Here is a 26,788-nt window from a genome sequence, read left to right as displayed (position 1 = left end):
CGGGGGGGACTTGTTCAATGAAGGAGAGCTGATGGGTTTCTGTGACTTAACTGAAAGATATGACATCCCTAGTGGTCAGTTTCTAACATACCTTAGGGTATTTCAGGGCAGTCATCAATGCAAGATGGACAGAACTCTGGAGCGGAGGTGAGCACAGTATTGGACTCCCTATATGATTTATCGGGGGCAGGGGAGGTCATGTGGTCTCCAGGCTCTACAAAATGCTAATGGACACATTCAAGACGAAGGAACTCAGGACACTGGCTAAGTGTGAGAAGGACATTCGGTGGAAATTGACCGGCGGGGAGTGGGCTGGAATAGCAGATTTAAATTGACGCTGCTATATATTACACATGGAGCATTTATGACCCCATACGCAATTTCACAGTTCTGGGGAGCGGGGAGAGCAGAAGTGTCCCATATGCGCAAGCATGATGGCGGGCATGTTGCACATGATCTGGTCTTGCCCAGTGATCAGGGTGTTTTGGCAGGACATCATAGGCAGGGTAGCGAGTGCAGGATTGCCATGCATGATTGGCCGCCTGAGGCATGCTTGCCGGAAATGTTCCCCCATAGACAGGCAGTGGCGCACCTCACCAGAATGAAAGACCTTATATGCGTATTGGCCAAGTGCAGGATTGTGCTAGCGTGGAGGTCTGCTGGGGGCCGCCGAATAGGGGCCTGGTGGGGAGACTTTAGGAAATGGGCAGAGACCAAGATGGTGGTTTGGCACCGAGAGTTGTACAGGGGGCAGAGGGCACTGACTTCATGGCCTAGAACGCTTTAACCGAGCCATTGTTTGCCCCCTCAGATGACATTCCTCCTTGAGGTCCTCAGAGCGGCCCATTATTGTGGGCATCAGGACATGATACAGCGTTGGAGGTTATCTGGGAGCAGGCACACTGGGGGGGACGGCGGGTTGGGCAGGCGCATGCAGGAGTTTTTGGTTTGTTTGTTAATAAGTTGAGGTCCCAGGATCAGGTTCTGTTATGTACATGTGGGTTACATAGGGGGGGGACTTGGGGTGGGAGGGGCTCATGCATCAAATGGATGCATCAGACATGAACATCCATGGTTTTAATGTGTTGGGACATTGGGGTTGATCAGGGCAACGATGCAATTTCTGTTTACCTTCATGCAGGAAGTTTGATTTGCTGTAATGTCTCTTGATTTTCATCTCCCTATGGTTGGGAAGACTAAGTACAAGCTCGAGTCCTACGCCCAGATTTTGATATGCACATGAGGTGAGGACAGGTGCTCCGTGGCACAGTAAATTGTGCTCTCTGTCCTATTGTTGTCACCTCCCTTGCTTACTTAAGCACCGACTTGTGCACCCCCTTCTTAAGAAGCCATCTGCCGATCCTTTTTCTCCAGTTAACTATCGCCTCATCTGCATCACTCCTTTCCTGTGCAAACACCTGGAAAAGCTGGTTATCTCCAAGCTTAATCTGCATAATGAATCTGTTGGTTGTCTCCACGACCACCAGTCTGGCAGAGCTGCCAGAAGCACAGGAACTGTTCTATGAACACCCGTGAAGACTTGATCTCTAATCTTCCTTCTGTCCTCATTCTCCTCAATCTATCCTCTGCTTTTGGCATGGTCAAACATGCCATCCTGCTCAATTGCCTCCGTGACAACCTGGGTATCACTAGTCAGTACCTGTCCTGGTTGACCTCCTTTCTCACTCAATGACCCTCCCATGCCCAACTGGGGTCTTTCCTCTCTATCTCTCTCTCTACTTGTGCTGTCCCACAGGGGTCTAACCTTTCAACCACTACCTGGCACCTTTGGCCCACCGCATCGCTACCTTCTGTTCTAACTTTCAGTGTTATGCGGATGGCACCTAGCTCTCCTTCAGGCTCCCCTCAGCCACCTCTGCTCCTTCTCTCATACCTGACTGTTTGGCTGCAATTCAGGAATGGTGTGCTGCCAATGATCTCTGCCTTAATGCCAGTAAGACCGAGATCCTCCTCATCGGGACACCTGCTCCCTCCTTTCCTCTCTCACTCTGGCCGCCCACCCTGGGGCCTCTTCCTGCTCTTTCCTGTGAGGCTAATAACCTTGGTGTCATCTTCAACTCCACCCTCTCCTTCTCTCCTCACATCTCTGACGTCTCTAAGAAGTCACACTTTTTCAGCTGCACCTCCTCAGAGGTATTCTGCCAAATCTCACTTTACCCCAGAAGCTCACTGTCTTTTAGAGCCCTGGTCCTCTCCAGGCTGGACTATTGCAACAGCCTTTTTCTAAATCTGCCTGTCTCTACTCTTCAACCTTTATAACTCATCCAGCATAGGACTGCAAGACTTGTCCTTGGCTTCAAGCCCAGGGATCGTATCTTTACAGCTCTGAAATCTCTGCACTGGCTCCCTGTGGCTGCAAGGATCAAATTCAAGACCCTTTGCACCGTCCACAAGGCTTTCTGGGACCTGGGACCACACTACCTCCAACTTTTTCTTCCCAAACATTTTCCTTCTTGAGCTCTCCGCTCATCCACCTCCAATTCTCTGAGGGTCAGACGCTTTTCCAAGCAGAGAATTGGGAGCAGACCTTTCCTCGGCTGGGGCCTCCCTTGGGAACAGCCTCCCTGACTCTTTTAAACTTGAGCAGAACCAGCTCCGGTTCCGGAAGCAACATGGATTGCCACATCTTGGGGAGTCTATATTTCTCCCTGTTTTTCTCCAGGACCCCCAAGAGTATCTGAAAGGGGTCCAGGCTTAGCTTAACTCCTATGTTTTCCTCCATCCAATGCAGGTATTTCCGCCCAGAACACCTGTACTCTGGGGGAACGCCACCACATATGGCCCAGGGACCCCCTCTGACCACAAAACCTGGGACACATTGGAGAGGCCCCTGCGAACATTCTGGACAGTTTCAGGGGATCTATATGCCAGCCCATCAATAATTTAAAATTGTGCTCTATCGTGGAGGTGATCAAGTTACCTTGGAAGATAACTTTTTATACATTCGCGCCCAGTCCTCTTCCGTGACCACCTCCCCTCCAGATCCACCCAGTACCACTGAAATGTCTGTCTCCCCTCTAGGCAGGACTCATTCAAAACTGTATACAATCTGGACAAGATACCCCTTCTTGTTATAGAAACCTCAATTACCTTCACTACCATTGTTTTTTTTTTTAAATCAAAGATTTTATTGATTTTCAAATTTAAGCAACATTACATTCATCTCTCTACGCTCCTGGTATGGGACATGGGAGGGGAAAAAACAAGGGGGGGGGGAGGGAGGAGGGAAAGGAGGGGGATGGCAGGGGAGAGCGCAGCAGACAAGAAAAAACAATAACATTAACAATTCAGCTTCAGGGATCATGGTACAACATTACGTCGAGATTGACATCGGATGCCGTTGTGATATAGGGTGCATTTAGTAGGTTCAGTATTTCCCCTTTAGTGGACCTCCCACAGTCTTATCAGCTACAGTACTCGCTCATGACTCTCAGTCATCTTCCTCCCACCTTTTCCATATTTTCTCTGCTTTTTTCGGGCAAACTCTTGCTTTGTACTCACGGTGCTCCATTACGGCACATATGTCCACATCCGTAACCCATTGCTCGTAACTGGGTGTTCGTTCCGAGCCCCACAATTGTGCAATGTTCCGCCTGAGGATCGCCATCGCAGTGGACCATAGCAGCTTCTCATAGCGGGAGAGGACAGATTCACCGGAGATCCCTAATAGCAATTGCTTCGGGCACTTCTGTATAGGTTTACCCAAGACTCTGGATAGTTTGTCACAGCATTTCTGCCAGAGCTGCTGGATATTACCACACTCCCATAGTATATGAAAAAAGGTACCTTCCTCTCGCTTGCAGCGCAGGCATCTTGCATCCGAAGCCCTGCCCCAGCGGAAGAGGGCCACTCTCGGGTAGTAGGTGCGGTGCAGGATCTTCAGCTGGACCAATCGGTGCTTTGAGGAGATAGTTGTTTCTCGCGGGTACATCATGGCCTCTACCCAGTCCTCTGGCAGTAGCTGGCCTACATCACATTCCCACTTTGCTTTTAGACTGGAAAGTTCCGATGTCGCGAATGAGGTTATTACATTGTACATTGTGGAGGTAACCTTCCGCTCTACCTGATCTAGGACTATGTTGCGTTCTAGAGGGGAGCTTTCCGGCAGATCTTGTATGGTCTGGCGATGGGCCGACCAAGCATGGCTCAGTTGCATATGGTGGAACCTTTCTGTGTCCGGCAGGGAGAATTTTTCTTGCAATGTCTCGAACGTCGCTAGGTTGTCCTCATGCACGACATCTCTGACATTGGAGACACCGCGTTGGGTCCACTCGGGCCATCTTGGCAGCTTTCTTACTTCAGGGAGATTGCAGTTGTTCCACAACGGTTGGGCCATAGTTATTTTCCCTCCCCAGCCCAAGTATCGAAGCGCTTCCTTCCAAACTCTCACTATGTGGGATGCCATGTCTGGTTTCGGAGGTCGGTCCAGGTCCCTGTAGAGGAGCTCTATTGGTTTCATCGTGGTGTTACAGTGGAGGCCCCTGATGTGTGGTAGGCCCCTGTCGCCATGAAGCATATCATTCACCACTTCCATTTGGCCGGCCCAATAGTATGATTGCAGTCTGGGCAGCCCAATCCCCCCTTCCCAGATGGACCTCTGAAGGGTGGCAAGCGCGATCCTCGGGTGTCCACCCTTCCAGAGCAATTTCCGGAGGATGCATTCAATTTTGTGGAAGTCCTGGTGGTGAATGTACAAAGGTGCGTTTTGCAGAATGTAAAGGAACTTGGGAAGGGCAATCATTTTGAACAGCGCTGCCCTTCCCAGCAGCGTCAGCGGCAAGGAGATCCAGTGGCGAGTGTCATCCGCAAATCTTGTTATCAAGGGAGAGAGGTTCAGTGTTGTGTACTCCGTGATTTGCTTCGTGACACGTACACGCAAGTATTTGAACTGCTCCTTCTCGATCTGGTAGGGGCCCGGCGCTAGATCCTCCACCGGGGTGCCCCCTATAGGGAAAAGAATGGATTTGGACCAGTTCACGCGTAGTCCGCAAAATACCTTGTATTGCCTCAGTAATTGAACAACCTTGGGGCACGATGCGTTCGGGTCCTTCAAGTAGATGAGTAGGTCATCCGCGTAAAGAGATATTCTGTCTTCCCAGCTCTCGGACCATCGGAAGCCCTCCCAGGTTTGAGTGTTTCGCAGCAGGATTGCCAGGGGTTCGATGGCAATGGCGAAGATCATAGCTGATAATGGGCAGCCCTGCCTTGTTCCTCTTCCGAGCCTGAAGGGTTCCGATCTCCAACCGTTGACCCTGGTCCTAGCAATCGGTGCTTCATACAGCAGTCTCACCCAACTCATGAAGGTTTCGCCGAAGCCCATTCGGCGCATTATGGTTCAGACGGCTTCCCATCTCACCGTGTCGAAGGCCTTTTTAAAATCAATTGCTAACAGGGCTAGTGGCCCCTGTATGCTGTTGGCTCTTTCCAGCGCTGAAAATAGCCTGCGGAGGTTCATGCGAGTTGATCTTTGTGGCATGAAGCCGCATTGGTCCGGGTGTATCGGGGTGGGAATTACCTTTTGTAATCGGTCTAATAGTTTTGCAAGTATTTTGGTCTCAGAGTTAATGAGTGAAATGGGCCTGTACGAACTGCATCTCTCTGGGGGCTTGTCTGGTTTGGGTATCACTACTATTGTTGCTTCTCGCAGATCTGGAGGGAGTATGCCCTTTTCTCGTGCATGGAGGTACATTTGCCGCAGTCGGGACGCTACCACATTAGTGCCTACCTTACGCCATATCTCCACCGGGAAGCAATTTGGGCCAGGGGTCTTGCCGGATTGTAGACCGGAGATGGCACCCAAGATCTCATCCTCTGTGATCTCCCGCTCCAGCTGCTGCCGTTGCGCCTCATTTAAGGCAGGGGTGTCGATGTGATCCATGACCGTGGCGTCCATCGGAGTTGTGGGTTCACTGTATAACTCAGCATAGTATTCCGCGAAGCCTTGGGTTATTTCCTGATCTGTTGCTCCTGTATTCAATCCTTTTGCTTCGAGTCTCTGGACATGGTTGCGTCCCGCTCCTTCCTTTCCAGCCACGCCAGCATCTTGCTTGCCTTATCGCCTGTGTCGTAGATCCTTGCTCTCATCGCGGTGTGTGCCTGTCTGGCATTATCCATCGCGATGCTTTGCAATCTTTTTTGTGCTAACAGCAGTGCCCGGTTAGTGGCTGGCGTATTTTCATTTATGTGGTCCTCTTCTGCCTGTTTGACTTGAGTCTCTGCTTCAAGGGTCTTGCTCAAGTGCTGCCTCTTTTGGGCCGCTCTCCATGATATTAACTCGCCTCTTAGGACCGTTTTATAGGCTTCCCACAGCGTTTCAGGGTTTGTTCCTGCCTGTGTGTTCTGCTCGAAATAGTTGTTAGTAGTTTCTTGCAGTTTATCAACCAGCTCAGGGTCTCCCAAATGATAGCTGTTTAGGCGCCAGCACGGCGGAGGGGTCTTCCGGGATGTTGTGAGTAACATTTCAATCGGAGAGTGATCGGAGATGCCTCTAGGCAGTATGTTTATTTCCCGTGCTCTGTAAAGGTCGGTTGCGGGGGTGAAGAAGTAATCCAATCTGGAGAGCGAGGCATGTGCCCCCGAATGGAAGGAGTTCGCTCTAGTGTCTGGGTGGAGTTCTCTCCACACGTCGCAAAGGTCGAGTGCGTTGGCGAACGTGGCCAGTCTGGTGGGGATGTTGGGATTCCTGTTGCGTATGTGTGATCTATCCAGGGTAACATTCATGACTTCGTTAAAATCGCCACCTAGTATCATGCAGTTGGAGGTATCATTAGCGATTAGTGGGGTAATGTCGGTGAGTAGTGGTTCTAGGAGGGTTGGTGGTGCATAGATTGCTATTAGTGCCACGGATTGTCCCCACAACTCACCCGTCGCATATATGTACCTGCCGCCTGTATCATGTGTCACTGTTTAAAGTTGGAGGGGGAGATTTTTCTGCGCCAGGATCATGACGCCTTTTGAGCCCATCGTGAAGCCCGAGTGGAATGCTATCTTGTAATTCGTACGTCTGAATAGGGTACATTCTGTGCCTGCAAGGTGTGTCTCAGATAGGAACACTATATCTGCTCCCCGTCTATTCAGGAATTGGCGCACCAAGCGACGCTTGATGGCATTGCCCAGGCCATTTACGTTCCAAGACATGAGCTTTAGTGTTCTGAGGGCGTCCGCCTTACTATTGTCATCTGCCATGTGCATGTGTATTAGTCTTGGCCCTCATAGCCTCCGGTGGCGATATACGCCTGTTGGAGCCATGCCCATGGGGTCCTAACATCCATTCCAGCCACATGCCCCTATGAGTTCGATTGGTCCCTGTTGAAGCTGTCCTTAACAAACCCTTAACCCCCCACCCCATACTCCTCCCAACTAGAAGCATCGGTCGCCCAAACAACGGAACTATGGTGTCAACCGGACACTTAACATGCACTAAACTGAATGTCAGGTGAAAGTAATCGTCCCCTGGATGGGTGGGGCCTAAAGGGAGGGCGTTACTTCTCTAAAGGTGGTCCCTACGGGGAGTTACCAGTGTGCAACACCTGGGGTTTATTGCACTTTACTTCTACTGTAGGGCTCGGGGCTCCCCGCGGCTGCTACAGGTGGGTGTATGGTGCCTATTGTTACATGTCTGTGTGTGCTGTAGGTAGGATCTATTGCCTGCTTTGGGTATCATAGTGTGGGCAGGGAGTATTGGCAGGCATTGCATGGGAGCGGGGGCTGGAGGGTTCATCCCCCCATGTCTTCCGGCAGGGCCTGCGCTGGTCGTCGTCGGGGTCCTCGCTGTTGGTCTGGCTGAGATCTGCGGTTTCTCCCCCTGTTTTCGCGGGGGGACGACCAGTCCCCATCTATTCACTACCATTGTTAGTTCTGTCACCACTTTTCCTTCCCACGTTTTCTCGGTCATTATGCCTTTGACATGGAGGTACTCGAAAACTGAGACCAAATCCCTCCCCAACATCTCCCGCATGGATTCAAAGTCCAGAAGAACCCTGTTGTTGAACAATTGTCCTGCCCGCTCAAGACCCATGTCTGCCCATTTCTGCGAGAATGTCAGCCCCTGGAGTGCAAAGTCAAATGGGGTCTCCATACTGATGAAAAGGGGGAGGGCCATGTCGAAAATGTCTGGTTACCCTCTGTGTCACGCCAAACAGACAAGAACACCCCGAGGGTGGAGTGCAACATGAGGCGTTGAGGTACGGACCTGAGGGGGGACCAAAGTTAGTCTTGCACTTTCAAAGGATGGGGCGTTCCGTCTGCCCGGTAGGTCCTCAGGTCTTCCGTCATTTGTTTGAGCATCAACCTTAGTTGGGCCACCTTATCATATAGTAGAAAAAGTCCTGGTTACTTTGCAATGAGTGATTGTTAGAATGACCCTTTAATAAAGGTTCTGATGCTTGTTGCTGTGTTGAAAAGGTGTTTATTTTTATTTGTAATGTAGACTTGTCTAGAAAGAGTGGTCAGCCGACACGGGTTTCAACCCATACGGGTCTTTCTCAAGGCAGGTCGGGTATATGGGGAGGGTGATCTCCCATTAAGGGTAATTGCTGCCGAATGGCATGGGGTCTGTATTTACCAGCAAATAGTCCATGAGGCTCCTGCCTGCTCGTAGCGAGTGCTGCAGTGACTGCGCGATTACGAGTAAGGGGGTCCCACCTTTTCAGGTCGGCTGTTAATTGCGCTTGGAAGTGGTTATAGTTCTCTGGAACTAGCTTGTCTAAGTCTCCAGTCACTTGGATACCCAGGTAGCGTATACCCCTATCCTCCACTCTCATGCCCTGGTATCTTGTTCTTGAGTCTAGGGGGTGGCTGGGCCCAGGTATAGGCATAATGCACAATTTCTCAACATTGATCTTCAGCCCCGAGAGGCGGCTGTACTCCAGGATATGTGCCATAAGCAGAGTGAGTGCTGGATGTTAGTGAGGTATCCCAATATGTCTGCAAATAGCGACAGCTTGAACTCTATTCCCCCCGCCCCCAGGTATGCCCCGAATCTGCTTGTTAGCATGCAGACCTCCGACAGCCCCCTGTTGGCACGCACCCTGGGTTTATTGTAAAGCTCTGCCACCCATCCCAGGAAATGTGTATCCAGTCCCATCTTCGTCAGAACCTTCATCATGAAGGGCCATTCAACCCTGTCGAACGCTTTCTCTGAGTCTTGGGATACTAAACAGACCTATTATCCGAACCCTGTATCCCCCTAATGATGCTAACCTGGTCACCATGCACTAGCTTAGGCAGTCCCTCCTTCAGTCTCGTCCCAGGATTTTCACCAGAATTTTTACATCGCTGTTTAAGAGGGAGATAGATCTGTATGAAGAGCACCTTGTGGGGTCTTTCCCCTCCTTCGGGATTGCTACAATCGTTGCTAACAGCATTGTGGGGGGCAAGGCCTCACCCTTACTGAGCATGGGGCAAGCCATGACCTAAACCGTTTATAGAACTTCACAGAGAAACCATCCTCCCCCGGGGCTGTCCCTGATTTCATGCCCTTAATGGCCTGCAGAACCTCTTCAGTCGTAATCGGGCGCTCGGGATTCTCCACCATCTCCTGGGCAAGCCATGGGAGGGGGAGCCCATCCTAAAACATTTCTATCTGACTCTCGACTCCCTTCCAATGCGTAGAGGTTGCTATAGTACTTAACAAACTCCTCTCCAATACCTTTGAGATCAAGACTGACTCACCCTCCCCAGTCACTATACTAGCAATAGTTCTCAGCTTTCTCTCCTCCCTCAGTCTCCATGGAAGGATTTTGACGACCGTACCCTCCTTTTCATGATATTTCTGTTTCAAGAACATACGTTTATTTTCTGTATCCTGAATAAGGATGGCCGTTATGATATGATATTTTATTTAGACCACACTCGTACACAGGTGTTTCAGAGTGTGACCAGGCAAAGGCAGGGGAACAAGGGAGTAAACAAAAACAACGATCTTACTAGGCCCAGTGACATTGAGAACACGCAAGTGCATGGGGAAGGGAAAAGTGGGGAAAGTGCATGGGAAGGGGGAGAAATTGGAAAGTGCAGAGCATAGGAGAGAACAAGATAAATAAAAAGTAAATAAATAAATAAGGTGATCAGACAGTGATAGTGCAGCCTGTGATTGGCAAATTGCAAGGTTAGTCAGATAGGGTGTATCTGATAAGTGCAGAAAGAGAATGGGGGGGGGCTGTATGGGTACAGATACAGGCCTCAGTGCAAGGGGTGGCCAGGAGGCAGTGCAGTAGGGTGGCAGGGTGAGCCCGAAGGACAGAGGGTGGCCAGATGCAACAATGTCGAGAGAGAAAGCAGATCAGCAGGGGAGAAGAGGGGCAAAGGCAGAGGCGAAGAGAAAGGTCTTGCGAAGCTTCCAGAGCCGTTGATGGTTCTCTTCAAGTTTCAAGGTGGCGGGGAGGCAGTTCCAAAGGGAGGCCCCAGCCGAAGACCGAGATCTACCCCCAGCTTGTTTCTTTGAAAAACGACTGACCCTGAGGGAGTTGGAGGTAGAGGAGCGAAGGGCTCGACAGGGGAGGTATTTGCAGAGGGATAGCTGAAGGTATTTTGAACCCAGGCCCCAGAAAGCCTTGTGGACAATGCAAAGGGTTTTTAATTTAATCCTTGCATCCACTGGGAGCCAATAAAGGGATTTCAGAGCTGGAGAAATACGATCCCAGGGCTTGAAGCCAAGGACAAGTCTCGCAATCCTGTTCTGGATTAGTTGCAAAGGGCGGAGAGTGGAGGCAGGTAGATTAAGAACAAGGCTGTTACAGTAGTCCAACCTACAGAGAATCAGAGCTTGGAAAACAGTGAGCTTCTGAGGGAAGGAGAGGAAAGGAAGAGTACCTTTAAGGAGGTGCAGTAAGAAGTTTGACTTTTTAGATATGTCAGAGATGTGTGCGGAGAAGGAAAGTGTGGAATCAAAGATGACCCTGAGGTTCTTAGCTTCACAGGTAGGGGCAGGAGGGGGGCCAAGGGAGGCCGGCCAGAGAGTGAGGGGAAAGTATGGAGAGGATGTACCAATGAGGAGGATCTCAGTCTTGTTGGCATTTAAACAAAGATCATTGGCGGCACACCAATTTTGAATGACGATTAGACAGTCTGAGATGAGGGAAGGAGAGGAGGTGGCTGAAGGAAGCCTGAAAATGAGTTGGGTGTCGTCAGCATAGCACTGGAAACTTGAGCAGAAAATGGAAATGCAGTAGGCAAGAGTTGCCAGGTATTGGTTGAAAAGCCAGGGCGATAGGTTAGACCCCTGGGAAACACCACAGGTCGAGAGGGAGACAGAAGATAGGAAGGACCAAAGTTGTACCTGGGAGGGTTGATCAGAGAGAAAAGAGGTCAGCCAGGCCAGAGCCTAATCAGACCCAGGTTGTCACAGAGACAATTGAGCAGGGTGGTATGGTTGACCGTGTCGAAAGCAGAGGAGAGATCAAGTAGGATGAGGACCGAGGGAATGTTAGAGTCGAGGTTGGAGAGCAGGTCTTCACGGATGTTCAGGAGAGCAGTTTCCGTACTTATGGCAGCTCTGAAGCTGGATTGGTGGTCATGGAGAGAGCCAATAGAGTCAAAATGAAGGTTAAGATGAGAGATGGCAAGCTTTTCCAGGAGCTTACCCAGAAAGGGAGTAATGGAAATTGGGCGATAATTAGCTGGACAAGAAGGATCAGCTGTGGGTTTCTTGAGGAGAGGATGCACAAGCGAGTGCTTCAGAGGTGAGGGGAAAGATCCAGAAGCAAAGTAGAGGTTGCAGAGAGATCGGCAAGGGCCGGAGCGAGGGTATCAATGTGGTCCTTAATGGTTTTAGAGGAACAGGGATAGACCTGTTTTGATGAGGCTTTCATAGATCGGACTTGTCTAGTGACCTCATCCAGGGAGAAAAGAGGAAAGGCAGAGAAAAAGGGGGGGGGGTAGCTGAGGGTGTGTCGACAAGTAGAGAGGAGGAGAGTGTGGACAGGATGTCCTTGGTTTTAGAGATGAAGTAAGAGGCAAGGTCATTGCAAGGAGCCTGAGAGGTGAGAGGAGGGGTGGATACTGCAGCAGGGTTGGCCAGCTCCTTGCAGATTTTAAAGAGTTCAGCCGAGTTGTTCGATGCCGCAGAGACACTGGCTTGAATATGGGCTTGCTTCTTGGTGCGTACAGAGAGTCGGTATTGCCTTTGGAGCAGGCGGCAAGCCAGTTTGTCAGAGGATGAGCAAGAGGCCCTCCATTTCCCCTCAGCCGCCCTACACTTAAATTTAAGTGTAGCTAGGTCAGAGTCATACCAAGAATTGCACTTGACTTTGGGCTTCAAACGGATCCTCATGACAGGGGCAAGAGCATCAAGAGTAGCAGAGGTAGAGGAGTAGAGCAGCGACTGGGCTGTGTCAGGGTTTGAGTCAGCCTCGAGTGAAGGACGGGGTGAGAAGGTGGCAGCGAAAGCCTCGACTGGCACACGCTTCAATGGCCGGATGTCCGAGAAGGTGGATGGAAGTCTTGCGGTACGCTTGGCTTGAGGGGAGGAGATGGGAAGATGAGAGGAGAGGAGGCAGTGATCACTCCAGGAGAGAGTAGTGGTGAGGGGAGTAGATAGGGGGAGGCCAGAGGAGATCAAGACATCAAGTGTGTGGCCAGCAGAGTGAGTCGGGCCAGAGGGGAGGATAGAGAGGGAGAGTGAATCGCAGAGGTCGCGAAAGAGCGCAGGTGAGGAACATGGAGAATCAAGATGGATGGATATTGAGGTCACCAAGGAGGAGGAGTTGAGAGGTAGAGACCACGAGGGCAGAGGTGAGGTCTGCCCACTCAGAGAGAAAAGAGGTGACTTGACCAGGGGGCTGGTAGAGAGTAGCAACAGTAAGGGAGTGGCTAGGAGAGAGGCGGAGCCTACAGACAAGGCATTCGAAAGAGGAGTAAGTCTGAGTGGGGATGATAGAGGCAGGAATCCACTCGGGGAAGATATGGGCTACACTCCTTCTGGGCCGGGTGGATCTGGGGGCGGAGAGGATCTTGTAGCCGTCAGGGAGGGGAGTGTCAAAGCTCGTGACAGAGCTGGCCGTGAACCAAGTCTCGGTAAAACCAAGGATAATCGAGGTCAAGATCTCCAAGGAGGTGGCAGATGTCAGAGGAGTGTTTGACAGCGGAGCGAGGATTGAGGGTGGCAAGATAAAGGTTACCTGCCTTAAAGACCTTCTGGGGAGGGGTGCAAATCAGAGGTACGCCCTGCAAAAGTTTGGAGGGAGTATGAGTTTGGGCAAAGGAGGAATGTGAAAAGGGCACGGTAGCCAAGGGAGGGGAGTAGGGGACAGCTGGAGATGAGAGGAATTTGATGAGGTGAGGGAACCGCCTATCAAAAAGACGGAGATTGGCCTGAGGGCGTTGCACGAAGACAGTGCCATTTAGGTAGATATTAATGGTGACTCTGGAGGAGTCGAAGGAATCCATACAGACTTCCCAGTGTGTGCCACCATTAATGGGAGAGGAGGATACAGGACAGAGCACAGCGATCATATGAGGGGTCCAAAGATCTGGCGAAGGAACAACAAGAGGATGCCGGTGAGGGTTTGTCTGGCAGAAGCGCTGGAATAGGTATCCGCAATGGGGAGACCTGGATGGGAGGCCAAGATATCCTTTTTAAATTTCTTCTTACCAGACTTAGTGAGAAGGGAGGGATAGTTGATAGTGAAGCAGTTTGAGTAGATGGGATAAAACCGATAGCACCACGGTCAGGTAAAGAGGGGGTAGTGGGAGAAATATGCAAGTGCAACGATATGGAACACTCACTGGGCTAGCAGGTTACAATTGAGGGCCAAAGTGAAAAGAGAAAAAAAAAGAAACACACCCAAAATTTGCTTACAGAAACACACCCAAAATTTGCTTACAGAAACGCACCCAAATTTGATTTTCTAAAACACACCCAAAATTAGCGTACAGAAACACACCCAAATTTTAATTGTTTTATATCGGTGAAGTTCTTTTGCTTTTCCTGGAGACATATTTCTTCCCTAATTTGGCCTGGCTGTAGCTGTGCTATCTTTCTGTGGAGGGTGTTTTCTCCCCCCTCCCTCTTTTTCAGCCAGCCTATCTTTATCAGTACCCCCCAAATTGTTGCCTTAAAGCCCTCCCAAAGGGATTGAACTCTCACCTCCCCGGTGTCATTGTAAATGAAGTAGTCTTCGATTCCCGAGATGAGTTCCTGTTGCACCTCGTTTTCCTTCAACAGGAAATCATTACACCTCTAGCTCCCACCCTGGCCCAGGGTTTGTCTCATGCCCACTGAAATCCTCACCATGTTGTGGTCCGACCATGGGATTGGGGCGACCTGTGTGTCTAAAACTGTCTACCAAGATCAGGTCTATGCGTGAGAATGAGTCGTGCACAGTTGAAAAATAAATGAATGGCCTATCCCCCTCCACAGGGGGTGGGGGGGGTCAACCAAGCCCAAAAATGTGTTCACTTGTCCAAAACGTACGGAGTCCCTAGCCCCCCACCCTGGAGGCCAGTCCCTCCCCCATCGTCTTACGGGCTCTCACTGGGTCTAACACCATTTTAAAATCCACCTCCCCAAAAAAACAGTTGATCCTCCATGAACGTAATCAGTGTCCCTCACCTCCTCCCAAAATTCGTATTGGCCCACATTTGGTGCTTAAACAGAGCCCAGGGTGAGTCAGGATCCCTGTAGGTGGCCCCTAACAAACACGTATCTCCCGTTCGGGTCAGACAGAACCGATTCCACCAAAAAACCTACTCTGGCTGAAACCAGGATTGCCACCCCCATCTTTTTCCTCACATAGGATGCCACAAATACCTCCCCCACCTCCTGAGACCGCAGTCAGGGTTCTTTGTTCCTCAGCCAGTGCGCCTCCTGAAGGCACATCCAGTCCAGTTGAGCCTTTTTAAATTTACGAAGCACCATTAACCTCTTGTTTGGTGAGTGGAGGCCTCGTACGTTGAGGGAGCTGATGCACATTTCACCCATTTCGGACATTACTTCGCTGTTTGAGCTCCACATAACTTTCAACTTCACCAAGACTGTTCCATCGATGGGCCTCCATCCCTTGGGCCCACCAGATATTAAACCAATGTTGAATCAGCACACTCTGAACTATGTAAAAAGTTAACTACCCAGAGTCCGCCCAAACCCCACCCTCTGTATGTCGTCTTCCGTAACAGGTCTGTACGGGTAGTCCTCTTGCTCAAAGGAAATGGAGAAGGGGAAGCACCAGCAGTACCGCAATCCTTTATCTGTGAGCCATTTCGTAAGGGGATCACATTGCTTTCTTCTGGCTTGCATGAAAGCCGAGAGATCCTGATAGATTGTTATTTTGGTGGTGCCATAAACCACTGGGCCTACTTTCCTTGCCTTCTGCAGTATCTTCACCTTTTCTGTGAAGTAATGGAACCTCGCCAGCACTGTCCTAGGGCCCCCTGCTTCTCCCCCTGCACTGTTGGTCCTATTGATTGTAGGTTCATAGAGTACATCTGAGCCGAACAGGAGCCTCATTACCTCCATGATTGACGGCTTTATGTCCCCCTTGGTTTCACGTTCTTTCCGGAAGTCCAAAAAAACAAAGATTGTTCTTTTGTTCCCTATTCCCGAAGTCATCAATTTTTAGCTTCACATCAGACTCCCTTATCTCCAATTTCGATAGCCTCATGTCCGTTTACGTCTCAGCGTGTCCAGAGAAGTTTGATTGACTTCCAGGACTTGTACTCTTTCATCTATTGAGTCCATTCTCTGTTCCATTTGTCCAGTCAGAGACCCAGTGCCGAGCGCATGCCCCTGATTTCAGCTATGTCCTTCTTGGTGGACACTGGGTCCTCCTCCATTATTCTAGCAGGGGTGGGTATAGTCGGGCACGCACCCATAAGGGGGGAGGGTAGGAATTGAAATTTCTCAAGTGCTGCCAACTCTATTTCTTGGCTCATCGGGCCCTCCCTGTCCCCCCCCCCCCCCTAGAACACCTGGCTTGGTCTCCCGGGCCAGTAGCTAGGAGCTGCTGTTGCCCACCTCTGTTAGGCCCTCCTGACGGTCTTGTCTTAATTGTGCCTTCCGGGCCGTCAAACCTCTGCGACCCCGCCCCACCTTGTTTGCTGGCCACCCCTTCCACTCTCCAGCTAAGTTAAAGGGATGGGATTCGTCGCTGATTGCTCCTTGCTTTGTCCAGGGAGCTCTATTTTATTTTCGAGGCTCTGAGTGGACGGGCTGCCGTCCCTCAACGTCCAGGAAATCAAGCCCTTTCCCTCATTTTCCCTGCAGCATTCTCCAGTGGTAATTAATCTAGTGGTGTGGCGAGGCGGGCACACTCCCCTGTTCAGTCCAAGGGGCCCCACGCCGCACCACTAGTGTCTTATGTCCTGCACCCACACCAGACTTGCCCAACAAGGCAGCTGTCTCCACCTCCAGTTAGTACTGTGCTTCGGCCCTTTCGGTGGGCCTCTTTTGCCAGGTCAGTGGCCCCCGGTGTGCCCGACCAGCTCATGAGTGACAATCTTGACCCCTACTGGCTTAGCCTCATCAGGGGACTCAAGATGTAAATGAAATATTAGTAAACGTACTAGAGGCAGAGAAAACTTATATGAAAATGCGGACATTATGGCACCACAACACAAGAGAGTCCAAATAAGCAAAACACAATACTAAAGCAACTAATAAGTATTTTTAGTAGCATTGTGTTTTGCTTATTTATATGACATCTGACATCAGGTCTCCTTTTAATAGGATAACGTTGTTTATACCTTAACTAGATCCTGCTATGGTAAGCGTGTCTTGGTTTCTTTATTTTACTACCCACTCTTAATTGGGTTACGTTATTTCACCATATATGGGTGTATTTGCAATTTTGCAATCCTTGAGTCTCTTTCAGACTTTGTGCTTGGAATCTCTTGTGTTGTGGTGCCATAATGTCCGCATTTTCATATAGGGTATCGGTGATGAACTCTACACTATCTTTTTGGTTTTCTCTGCCTCTAGTACGTTTACTAATATTTCATTTACATCTTGATTCTATCCAACTTATCCTCTCGTTTTTACTGGTGGTTGTTTAACATGGTGGAGGTCAGGAGCGTTTTGAGGCATACTCAGTACACCGTTGTGTATTTAATGACATATATGTGCATGCAATTGTATTTATGGACAGTTCACCTAATTTTTTGTACCTTCTGTTGTATGCCTTCATTTCTTCCTTTTCTGCAACTGCTGTTCTTCCCTCCCAACCTGACATGGTATGTCTTTTGATTTTTGGTTTCCTCACACCAAATTGTATTCATCATGTTGCACTTTTTTCATTTTTTGAACACCTATGTGTGATTTATGTCAATGTATGACAATGTTATGTTTCACATTACTGCTACTTTACTTTGTAAATTCGGTTTCATTATTCAGCCTTGAAGACAACCCGAGTGTCGAAACACGTGTCGGCTGTTTTCTACATGATTAAAAATACTATACTTTGAATGTAGTGGCTTACTCTAATGGTGTAAACGCGCAACTCCGCCCCCTCCTTTTATTTAAACATTGTATTTGTACCAACTTGTGTGGGTAGGTTGGTGGGAGCTGGACTGCTGCGTACACCTCCTTTCTTATGTACTTCATTACTCGGCCCATTTTTGATAGTGATAAATAGCGCACAGGCACATAGTTGCGAATCCACAACTCTTGTATACTCATCAGGGGACTCCACAGGCCTCCACCGGGGGGATCTCTCGTACCTCGCTCCTCAACCTCCAAGTGCTGTTCTATTGGGGTTTCTCCAGCTCTACCCCTCTCCACCCCTTACAACCTGGTCACCTTGTGGGAAGCTGCAGCCTCTGCACCCCCACCTGCAGGTCACTGGTGGCCCTCAAGATGGATTTCCAGGGGAGCGGCAGGCTCTATGTTCCCCTGCGTGGCCCACCACACTCACCGCAGGTCTAGCTGGGCCTCTGCTTGTCTCTGGTGGGGCATCAGCTAGGCTCCAGACCCGTTCCTCACTCCGCTCTCCAGGGGGATTCACTGCCTCACAGGGGGTCACTCCCTCTGCGCTGTGGCCCTCATTCAGGGCCTCCTTACTGTGGTGGGGCCTGCACGGGACTCGCATGGTCGGTCTCCCCAGTTCACCGCTCCTTTGTGCTTTCTACGTGTCAACGTGGATAACTCTGCCGTCCCACGTCGCAATTATTCCAAATTTTGCACAGGGGTGACCCCAGGCTTCTCTCCTGTGGTGGGGGCGGGAGTCTAGGGGCAAAAGGGGGGGAGCCGAGGAGACTCAAAGCTGAAGCCACAGCAAACATAAATACAATGTTGAATTTAAATATGCTGCAGTATGCTGCAGTTTTCTTTCTACGTTTCCCGGAGCCGGGGGAAACGTAGAAAGAAAACCGCAGAATTTACAAATACAACAACGTTGTATTTCTGAACGCGGCATCTTCAGCTTTGAGTCTCCTGGGCTCCCCGGCCTCGGGCCGCCCCCGCCTCGGGGGAGCCCAGGAGACTCCAAGCTGAAGCCACAGCAAACCTAAATGTAATGTTGTTGTATTTAAAAATACTGCGGTTTTCTTTCTACATTTCCCAGAGCCCGAGAAACATAGCAAGAAAACCGCAGCATATTTAAACAACAACAAGGTATTTCTGACTGCGGCCGCCTTCGCTTTGTGTCTCCTGGACTCCCCCGACCCGGGGGAGCCCAGGAGACTTGAAGCGAAAGCCAGCACAGTCAGAAATACATAGTTGTATTTGTAAATACTGCAGCATTTACAAATACAACAACATTGTATTTTGAAGGGATTGGTTCCTCCGACGTATTCCACATCTATGACAGGTAATCACCACAGCTGTGCTGCTTCGGAAAAGTTTCGGCTCCTGCGTCGATGACGTCGATACGCCGTCCTCGAGGGCCTCCGTCGAGCCGACGTCACCGGATGTTATAAGTAGGAAGCACAACGCCTGTAGCCTCAGTTCTGTTTTTTCCGTGAACATGTTCGCTTCGGAGATCTCGGCGCCTCGGTTCTTCTGAGTATTCTATCGGTTTTTCAAACTTGTTTGTTTGCGAAGATATCATGTCTTCGTCGTCTTCTTCTCCGCTGCCGGGTTTCAAGAAGTGTACCGACTGCGGTTCCAAGATGTCACTGACGGACCCGCACAACGCCTGCTTCTGGTGCCTCGGTGAGGACCACGTCACGGATGATTGTGATGATTGCCAGTCGTTGACATTGAAGGCCTTGCGGGAGCGGAAGAAGAAGCTTTCTGTCGGTAGGGTGTCCAAGCCCCGAAAGTCGAAATCCGCTGGGGTTTCGACTGACGATTCGAGAGGCGACTCTCCGTGTCGTCGGCGTAAGTCCAGGGGGTCTTGGTCCCGGAGTGGTTCCCGCCATTCCTCTGCCTTTTCGAGGCACTCGCAGAAGCACCGTCACCGTTCACCTTACCCATCGTCGACCAAGGACTCCGCCCTTCTGCGGTTTGCTTGTCCCAACAAGCACTCTTCTCCTGCGGAATGGGATGCATTTCGTACAGAGATGATGGCGATTTTTCAATCGCAGGGCTTCGTTCCGTCCGCGCCTTTGAAAGAAGCCGGCAGGGAATGTGGTAGGGCCACCGCTCGCACGCCTTCGGGCTCAGGTGGTTGGCGCGATCATCGGGAGCCTTCGAGGTCCCGATCGGACAAGGTGGATCGCTCTAGCCATGCCTGCTCCAGGTCCCGGCCCTCGACGCCCTCAAGACCGTCAGAGCCTGTGAGGTCTTCGAAGAAGACGTCAACGCCATTGGCGCCATGTCTGTCGAGGGACTCTCTCGGGGCTCCGCCTCCGAGGAAGTCATCGACGCCATCAGAGCTGAGACCTTCGAAGGACACGCTCGGAGCTTCGCCCTCGAGGACTGTATCGAAGCCATCAACACCACGCTCTACGTCGACGCCGAATCCGTCGATGCCCTCAACGCCTAGGTGCTTGGACTGCTCCGGAGAGTCTCCCGGCAGTGGGTAAGTCGAAAAAGTACCGCCCATCCAGTGGTGACCCCAGCTACTTGTCCATGCACCCTACTCCGGAGAGTTTGGTGGTGCAGACGGCCACGGCCCCAGCAAAACCAGCGTCGTACCCTACCATCCCTCTTGATAGGGATGACAAACGTTTTGATGGTTGGGCAAAGAAAGCCTTTTCTTCAGGGGGTATGGCTTTGAAAGCAGCCAACGCCGTGTGTGTCTTAGCACATTTCGCTCACACTCTGTGGAATTGTGTTTCGTTATCAACTGAACATATTCCCGAAGGGGAGGAACGGGATGGCTTTTTTGCCCTTGTACAGGATGGCAAGGATGCCATGTGTGAACCTGTTCAATCGGGTCTGGACGTGGCAGACTGTGTCAGCCGGTCCATGGCGGCGAGCACCGTGATGCGCAGATTTGCGTGGTTACGGAAGTCGGGGTTTGCTCCTGATGTGCAAGCCCGACTTCTCAACATGCCCCTTGATGGTGAACATCTTTATGGCAGCAAGGCTGACGAGAGCCTTGAGAGGTTGCAGACCTCGATGGCTGCAGCAAAGTCGTTGAGCGCTGCAGTCCGCCAACTTCCGCCTTTTCGTCCTGGGGGACAGCAATGGAGGGGAGGTTCCTTTCGATACTACTCTACCTTTGATAAATCGAGGGGAGCTGCAAGTCAAAGGGGTCAACGTAAGAGTACCAGAGGTGGAAAACAGGGTATTCGAGGTGCCGCAGCCGCCCAAGCAGTTGCCTCTTTGCCCTCCGGCACTGCCGCAGCCGCTTCAGCTCAGTCTTGAGGCTGTATCCCTTGGTTCGCCGGTTGGGGGAAGGCTGGCGCAGCATCTTGTAGAATGGCGTGCCATTACTTCAGATGTGTGGGTTCTGGAGATCATAGCCCACGGCTATTGTCTTCCTTTCTGGCAGAAGCCTCATGGCAATCCACCAGGGAATCTCTCTTTGAAGAGTCCGGATCCGCTCCTTGTGCAGGAAATCGAATCCCTGCCTGGAGAAAGGTGCCATAGAACTGGTGCCTGTAGCAGAGAGGAACAAGGGATGGTATTCCCCATATTTTTTGATCCCAAAAAAAAGACAGTGGATTGAGACCCATCATGGACTTGCGTGCTTTGAACAAGCTCCTCAGGAAGGACAAGTTCTAGATGGTTACTCTCTCTCAAGTCCTCCAGGCCCTTCCACTTCAGGACTGGTTGGTGTCTCTCGACCTCAAGGACGCTTACTTTCATGTGCCGATTCATCCCAAGCACAAGAAGTACCTGAGGTTCGCTGTTGGCGACTCGCACTTTCAGTTTCAGGTCCTGCCGTTCGAATTGACCTCCGCCCCGAGGGTTTTCACCAAGCTCATGGTGGTGGTGGCAGCGTATCTCAGGAAAGTGGGGATTCACATCTACCCCTACCTGGACGATTGGTTGATCAGGGCACGCTCTCCCGAGCAAGTCCTGGATCATCTGTCAGTCACCTGCCACTCCCTTCACAGGCTGGGCTTCTCCCTGAACTTAAAGAAGTCCCACTTGACACCAACCCAGCGGCTCCAGTACATAGGAGCAGTGCTCAACACATCCCTGGGGTAGTGTTTCCCGGTGTTCGAGTTCTAGGCCTCATGGCATCCTGCATTCTTCTGGTGCCAGAGGCCAGGCTGCGGATGAGGTCTCTGCAGTGGGCTCTCAAGATGCTGTGGTCACAGTCCTCCGGCAGGATGTCGGATCCCGTTCAGGTGCTGCCTTCGGTCGCCCAGGATCTCCTGTGGTGGGCTGTCGAAGGCAATCTGATTAAGGGGGCTCCATTTTGGCTACCCTGGCCGGAGGTGACGATCGTGACGGATGCATCCCTGACTGGATGGGGAGCTCATGCCAATGAGTTGACAGTCAGTGGTCGTTGGTCTCCGTCAGAGTCCAGACACCATATCAATCTGTTGGAGCTGAGGGCCATTAGGCTAGCTCTGAAAGCTTTTCTGCCAACTGTGCAAGGGAAAACTGTCCTGATTCTGACGGACAACACAGTGGCCATGCACTACCTCAACAAAAGGGGGAGGCAGGGTCACTTCCTCTGTGCAGAGAGGCGATGCAGCTCTGGTTCTGGGCCATCCAGCAAGAGAAATTTTTATCTCGGCAGTTCATCTGGCCGGAAATGAAAACGTGGCGGCGGACGCTCTGAGCAGGCAGAGCATGTTGTCTTACGAGTGGGGGCTGGCTCAGGAGATTCTCCTGGAGGTCTTCGCCCTCTGGGGGACCGCACAAGTGGATCTCTTCGCCACCAGTGCCAACCGGAAGTGCGAAAGATTCTGCTCGCGGGAATGTCCTCCAAGAGGAGCCTTGGGGGACGCGTTCATAGTGGAGTGGTCCTTCTCACTGCTGTACGCATTTCCTCCAGTCCCCTTCATTCCGCAAGTGCTGCAGAGGTTACGGAGGTTCGGTTCCCGAATGATCCTCATTGCTCCGGCATGGGCCCAGAGAACGTGGTACCGGGACCTTCTCGACATGTCCATCTGCCCTCCACGCCGTCTTCCCTACCGTGACGATCTGCTGTCACGGGAGGGGGGTCAGGTTCTCCATCCAGAGGTCAAGTCCCTCCACCTTCATGCTTGGCTTCTGAACGGTTGAGGTATAAGGATTGGGACCTCCCTGAAGACGTGATGGAGGTGTTGCTTTCGGCCAGAAGGCCTGCAACAAAGTCCCTGTACCGTTGCCATTGGAGAAAGTCCTGCGACTGGTGCAGGGTCAAGAATGTGGATCCTTTTTCATGTGCCATTCCTGTGGTTCTGTCTTTTTTGCTTTCATTAGGCCACAAGGGCCTGCAAGTGGGTACCATTAACGGTTACCTGGCTGCGCTGTCTATATTTAAGCGGTCATCAGAGGAGTGTTCTTATTTTAAAATTCCTTTTTCTTACCTGGTAATGTTCTTTCGATGGGATGTTCCGACGACGTATTCCACATCGTACCCTCACAGCCTGCCCCACTACAGAATTTCTTATGCGATTGCAGCTTACATTTCTGCAAGGCTTTCTGTGGTCATACTGGCAGAAGATTGGTGCCAAACGTTCTGGGAAAAAACTACAACTGAGGCTACGGGCGTTGTGCGTCCTACTTATAACATCCAGTGACGTTGGCTCGACGGAGGCCCTCGAGGACGGTGTATCAACGTCATCGATGCAGGACGCAGAAAATTTTCCAATGCAGCACAGCTGTGGTGATTACCTGTCATAGATGTGGAATACGTCGTCGGAACATCCCATCGAAAGAACGTTACCAGGTAAGAAAGTAACTTGTTCTTGTGACTGCAGCGGCTTTCACTTTGCGTCTCCTGGACTCCGCCCTGGGGGAGCCCAGGAGACTCAAAGCGAAAGCCGCCGCAGTCAGCAATACACCGTTGTATTTGTGATTGCTGTGGTTTTCCAACCACGGCAATCACAAATACAACAACGTTGTATTTATAATTTCTGCGCCTTTGCTTTTTGCCTTTTTACGATTTCTGTGCTTCCCTGGGCTTGGACAGCACCGAAAACGTTAAAGTGAGAGCCTCATCAGCTCATGTACAGCTCTGCTCTGGCTGCAGTAAGCAAAATCTGCCAGAAGCGGGCTTTTGCTGCTTGTTTAGTCCCGCCAGGTCAGAGCTTAACATGAGCTGAGGAGGCTGCCTGAAATGGCAAAATGGATGCTCCCTTGTAAACGCGTTGAGCCTCGTTTGCTCAAATGTTTACTTAGGAACTTACTTTAAAATTATGTTTAATGCATGTTTTTGATTATTGCTCATCTTTTGGGACAATAATATTTTTGAGCCCACTATTCCTTTAACTGTACCACTGGGCATAAGTGAACACTTAAGGAAAGAATGTGTCCATCTGACCCTAACATCCACCCCTCTGACTCTCCCTAAAACAAGAATACAAAGGCGACGTCCAAAAGGGAACTTTTCATTACATAGAGGAGAATCTTCACACCCACGTTTTCATTTTCCATCTCCCCTGCCCCTCATTTGTCATGGGTTACTTATACTCAAAACCCCTCGCTCTCGCCCCAATCACTGGGACGAACAACATCATGCTGGGAATAATGAGGATTACCCATAGGAATCCATGGGCAATGGATTCCTATGGGCATTCTCCATTTTGTCCCTTTAACAAGGACAGGCAGAGTCAGGCTGACTATCCACACATGACTCCAATTAACTTTCAAGGCAGGTATAAAAGATGTGGTTCGACGCAAAGGGTGGAGTGAGTTGGGAAAAAGGTCCAGAGCAGAGAAGCCATGGTGCAGGGAGTTGCTGGAATGACCTCAGGGAGGATTGCATGCTGCAGCATCAATATGGTGAGCGGAGCAAACCGCTATCAGTTGGGGAAGCTTGCGTTCCCAACAGCCAGATCCCTGCTGGCGCTAAAGGGACCAATGTTCCTTCCCTTTGGGCTCGAACCAACCCCAAGGATGTTCGAGGGGCAGGTGGTGAGACCCTGAACCTGGCCTCACACTGTAGCAGGAAGCCGCTGCCTCGCAATGCCACCCAGTGAGTCGTGTGAAAAAGAGAGACTCGGGTAAGCGTGTGAGCAGACCTATCAGTGTTTGAGGAATGGCACTGGCAAGTGAAGACAAGTGAAAGAAAGCGGAGTGTAGCACGAGAGTGGTGCTGAAAGAGGAAACTCAAGGAAGAGTGAAAGATGAAATTGAAACGGGCAAGCAACCTGGATTTGAGAGAAAGAGGAAAGTAAAAGTGAAGAAGCAAAGCGGGTAAGAGGTCCAAGCACCAAGGGAAGAGGAAAGTGGAAAGCCGGACTGGCAAGTGGCCTGGTCCAGCGGAGAAAGGAATACAAAGGTGCAGGAGTGCACGAACAAGTAAAGATGGACAAGTGGCCCGAAAGAAGAAAAAAGATGTAGGAAGCACCGGAGTAAAAACAGGCAAAAGAGAGGTGAATAACCTGGGGCAAGCTGTCACAGTGGTCGTGCAGGAAGGAAAAGAAATGCCCTGCGTTCTCAAAAGTCTTTGACAAGACAATGTCCTCCACGAACTGTATGCTGTATGAATTTGAGTTGAATAAGCTGAGACCTGGGAAAGGGAACCCATGAGACAGTCTGAACTTGTGGCTAATAAAATTTCTTTTAACAACTTTGAATATTTTCTTTATTGAATAAGCTGAGACTTGGGGAAGGGAACCCTGAGGGGTCCAAATATATCATTTAAAACAACAGTGTATTGTTTTGGGAACTTTGGACATATTGCAAAAACCTCGTATACTTAAAGTGAACTGTTATGGTGATATATTTTGGTCAAGAGCTGGAAAGCTAGAGAAAGCTGACCTGGGCGATCTAAGAGCCAACAGCTCGCTGAGACTAGGAGAACCACACCTCAAAAGTAAGACATTGCTGGGCCAGAACTGGTACCTGCCTTGTTTTTGCATCACTATTTTTCTTTTATCAGAGACCCCCCTTTTCACACTTTGTTAGTTTGTGAGGGCAAGCGTAGGTTGAGACACAGACAGACTTTGCTGAGGGACCTTTTCCTATAGAGTTAGGGCCAGGTAGCAGTTCTACCAACCCCAACCTTTTGTTTAATAAAGGTTTTCAAACTTTAGATGACAAGTCTGTGTCTCTCTTGATGCCTGTCTCGCACTTGATCAAGGCTGTGAGGGAACGATTTACTTTCACCCAAGTGTACATCTAAGTCTGAGAGAAACAGGTGGCCTCGGGGAGGGCTGCCTATTGGCCCCCTGCCTATTCAACTTTCTGTGGTATTCCAAAAGTCATACTAGAGATTTGTTGATTGGGGCAAGGGTACACATGGAGAGTTCAGGATCATTGTGGGCTGGTGTCTGGACCTTACAAGGATCGTGGGAGTGCTCCTGTGTGGCACAATAACATGACTTTCTCATTACAATAGTTATCGATGCATTTGTAATCTTCCCCAGCCAGCTACTATTTCTTCTCCCATTATGCACATGCATTATTGTTGCATATGAGGAACTGCGGTTTTACAATATAGTACAGACACATTTCAAACTGTAACATGCAATGGTTGTATCTCCTAGTATGGACATTTTTGTCTCGTAAAGCATTTGTAAGAGTGGTAATGTCTGTTTGCATTTTAGCCATATTGTAAAAGTTTATTTCAATTGTTTTGTATGCTCTTCTGTCATTTTGCCACGACTACTGTGCTCTTTCTCTTGCTGTAATATTGTAAAAGCCTTTATTGTGCTATCTTTCAGTCACTCGTTCCCTTTGGAATATCGATTAAAACATTTGGCTCAATGGGGGTCGCGTATCTATGGCACATCCTGCAACCTGTAAAGCAACATGTCCCTCTGAACAGTCTCAGTGGAAAAACCCTGGCTGTGGATTTGAGTCTATGGGTGTGTGAGGCCCAGATGGTTAAGAACATGATTGGAGTGGTCACTAAACCCCATCTTAGGTAAGACAAAGACATGTTGAATTACGTGTGTACCAAATGTTATCACGATAAATTGAAACCGTAAAATACAATATTCGTTTTTTCTGAAAAATCAATTCCCTCATCTGAACACACAGAGCTCTAGTTTAGTCTCGGAAATGTGTCGAGGGCTCTGCAGGAAAATAATCTTTGTTCTCGGCTTGCCAATGTGTGTATCACTCATAAGGTGGGAGATCAAATGAAAATGTGTCCTTATCAATGGATGAATTCTTTGTATTGCACTTCTAACCCCCCACCCCCCTGTGATCCGTGCTCACTCTCAGTAGTATTTCCTCATCATGAGTTAGTAACAAGTCATGTTACTCAATAGCTTAGGCATTACAACAAACCCAACAGGTAATGCAGTAATGAGTCCAGATCATGGCCACCCCCTAGTTTCGAATCCCCAGCTCATAAGTCAGTAACTAGGAATTCATGAAAATGGGAGGATG

General features: G+C 50.2%; 1 protein-coding gene across 1 annotated transcript in view; it reads left to right on the top strand.

Annotated features, from left to right (window-relative positions):
* Positions 1-26,788, top strand: part of GEN1 (GEN1 Holliday junction 5' flap endonuclease) — a 742,451-nt gene that overhangs the window by 101,035 nt on the left and 614,628 nt on the right. The window contains exon 2 of the mRNA XM_069605926.1: positions 26,116-26,318. Coding sequence (XP_069462027.1) covers positions 26,158-26,318 — 161 coding nt within the window. The 5' untranslated portion in view covers positions 26,116-26,157. The remainder of the gene's footprint in view (positions 1-26,115; positions 26,319-26,788) is intronic.

The sequence above is a fragment of the Ambystoma mexicanum genome, chromosome 4p, assembly GCF_040938575.1.
Source record: "Ambystoma mexicanum isolate Mex_15411 chromosome 4p, UKY_AmexF1_1, whole genome shotgun sequence".
NCBI lineage: Eukaryota > Metazoa > Chordata > Amphibia > Caudata > Ambystomatidae > Ambystoma > Ambystoma mexicanum.
The sequence above is the reverse complement of the archived record's forward strand: the minus strand, read 5'-3'. Positions and strand labels throughout refer to the sequence as shown.